General features: G+C 23.7%; 1 protein-coding gene across 2 annotated transcripts in view; it reads right to left on the bottom strand.

The window, feature by feature from the left end:
- The window catches only part of LOC107608107 (probable rhamnogalacturonate lyase B), a 26,216-nt gene that overhangs the window by 16,741 nt on the left and 7,302 nt on the right, over window positions 1-2,173 (bottom strand). For both annotated transcript variants that reach the window (XM_021107633.1, XM_016309997.2), the window contains 2 exons: window positions 843-1,025; window positions 158-313 (listed from right to left, as the gene is read on the bottom strand). In XM_021107633.1, the coding sequence (XP_020963292.1) occupies window positions 158-313; window positions 843-1,025 (339 nt within the window). The remainder of the gene's footprint in view (window positions 1-157; window positions 314-842; window positions 1,026-2,173) is intronic.

Here is a 2,173-nt window from a genome sequence, read left to right as displayed (position 1 = left end):
CCAAAAAAATATCACTAAAATATAAAAAAAATCTAACTTCAAAACAATAATATACTTACATAACATTTATAAATACTAGAATAGTAGAATTCAATTTCATAAATATGTTAAAAAATAAATTTTTTTTCTGCCCTTGTGATAATAATTAAATTTAAACCTGATCTTTGGCATCCTCCCAAAGCTCAAGTGGGTCTTCACCATCCAACAAGGCATTAAGATATATAAAAGTGGGGCCAAAAACTTTCTTCCAAGGTTCGTTTGGACTGAGTTTCAGGACCAGATCCTCTCCTGCGTAATGAGCGCTAAGAAACATCTGATACACAAAACAATGTTTAAAGAGCTTTTAATTTTACCTTATTAAAATCAAGCACAAGGATATAATAAAGCACCAAGATAAACTAGGTCCTCAACTATTTTTCTCTCTAACAATCTTGTCTTCATCATTTTTTAGTATATTATATTCGAGTATCCCAAATAAACGAATAATATGGAGGTAATTTTTCACTTTTTCTTCTCTGTTTTCCTCTGCATTGTTTTAAAAATATTATTTACATATTAAAATTAATTATTATGTATTTATATATAAATATATGTATAATTTATTTTTTTAATATATATTTTATATTTTAATATATATTTTATCTTATATTTTAATTATTAATTTTGATAGTTGATTTTAATATATATGTAATATGATTGATATTGTTTTATGTATTCATGCAGATTCCATTGATATTTGCTTTCCTAAAAAATAAAGGAACAATTATTGCGAGGAGGGTGAAACATCAGCAAGTAATCATGATTCATGAGTAACCAATATTAATTAATGGATGAACACTTACGGCGAGGCTAATAGGACCCACATGGGAGGTAAGATTCTGTTTAGCGAGGCCACCCGAACGAAACTCATTGCTAGGTATGATTACCCAAAATCCTGTGCCTGTATCACTTTCCGATTTAGAACTTATCCACCCATGAACCTTTAGATCTTTGTTTTCACATGAGTATTGGTACTTGTCATCCACCTAAATCACACCTAAATCAATCAAACATGCTAATAATATGTTTTATTATTCTTTTATTTGATTGTTTGTAATAAACTCCACCAGATGACTACTAATTTGATATAAAAAAAAATTTAGACGCANATAAATTAATTGAAAATCAAAATTATTCATATGTCTTAAACTGAATTTAGTTATATATACATTTTGCTTGATCTTTTATGTAAAACGAATTAATTAAATTCGATTTACATTTTTTTAATATAAATTAAATTAATTGGATTCGATTTAATATATATATGTTGTGTCCGTCATAAATCGAATTAACTTGATTCGATTTACTATTAATGTAGCATATTAATTTATTATTGTACAACATATATATATAGTAAATCGAATCAACTTGATTTAATTTAGTACTGATACAAATTATTGACATTTTTTAAGTTAATCGCTTATAAATGTCAATAAAAAAATACTTTTTATTTGGATTCAAATAAAATATCAAAAAATATAGTTGATTTTTTATATTGTATAATTATTTGTTATTTGTGACTATGAAAAAATCCAAATTTTAACTCTTATGCTATCTTAGAAGACTATACTTTATATTAACTTTTTTTTAACATTAAAAGTTTCGATAATGTTTCTTTAGATATTAATGTGTCAAATGATGATTTTTTAACGAATTTTTAAAAATCGTTTATTGTTCCGTAATGATTTTATAAGTTTGTAAAAATATAGATTTTCTTGAATTTGAACTAAAATAAAAAATTTTTATTTTTATTCGTTTTGATTTTTTTGATATTTTATTTGAATTTAAATATTTTTTTTTTTCATATTGACATTTATGTTTTAAAGTTAGATAAGAAGTATCAATAATCTGTATTAGTAGTAGATCGAATCAAACTTATTCGATTTAATTAGCATGTATGTATTTTACAGTAGTAAATTAAATAAAGTTAATTTGATTTACTACTAGTACAATATATACATATTAAATCGAATTCAACTGAATCGATTTATATTGAACAAATGTAAATTGAATTTAATTGATTTGATTTACATAGAGAGTCAAACGTAACGAGACATGCATGTAATCAAATTCAGTTTAGGATATTTTTGTAATTTTGATTCTTAATCAATTTATATGTAATTTACCCAAAAAA

The sequence above is a fragment of the Arachis ipaensis genome, chromosome B07 (assembly GCF_000816755.2).
Source record: "Arachis ipaensis cultivar K30076 chromosome B07, Araip1.1, whole genome shotgun sequence".
Classification (NCBI taxonomy): Eukaryota; Viridiplantae; Streptophyta; class Magnoliopsida; order Fabales; family Fabaceae; genus Arachis; species Arachis ipaensis.
Note: the sequence above shows the minus strand (reverse complement) of the source record. Positions and strands in the feature narration are given on the sequence as shown.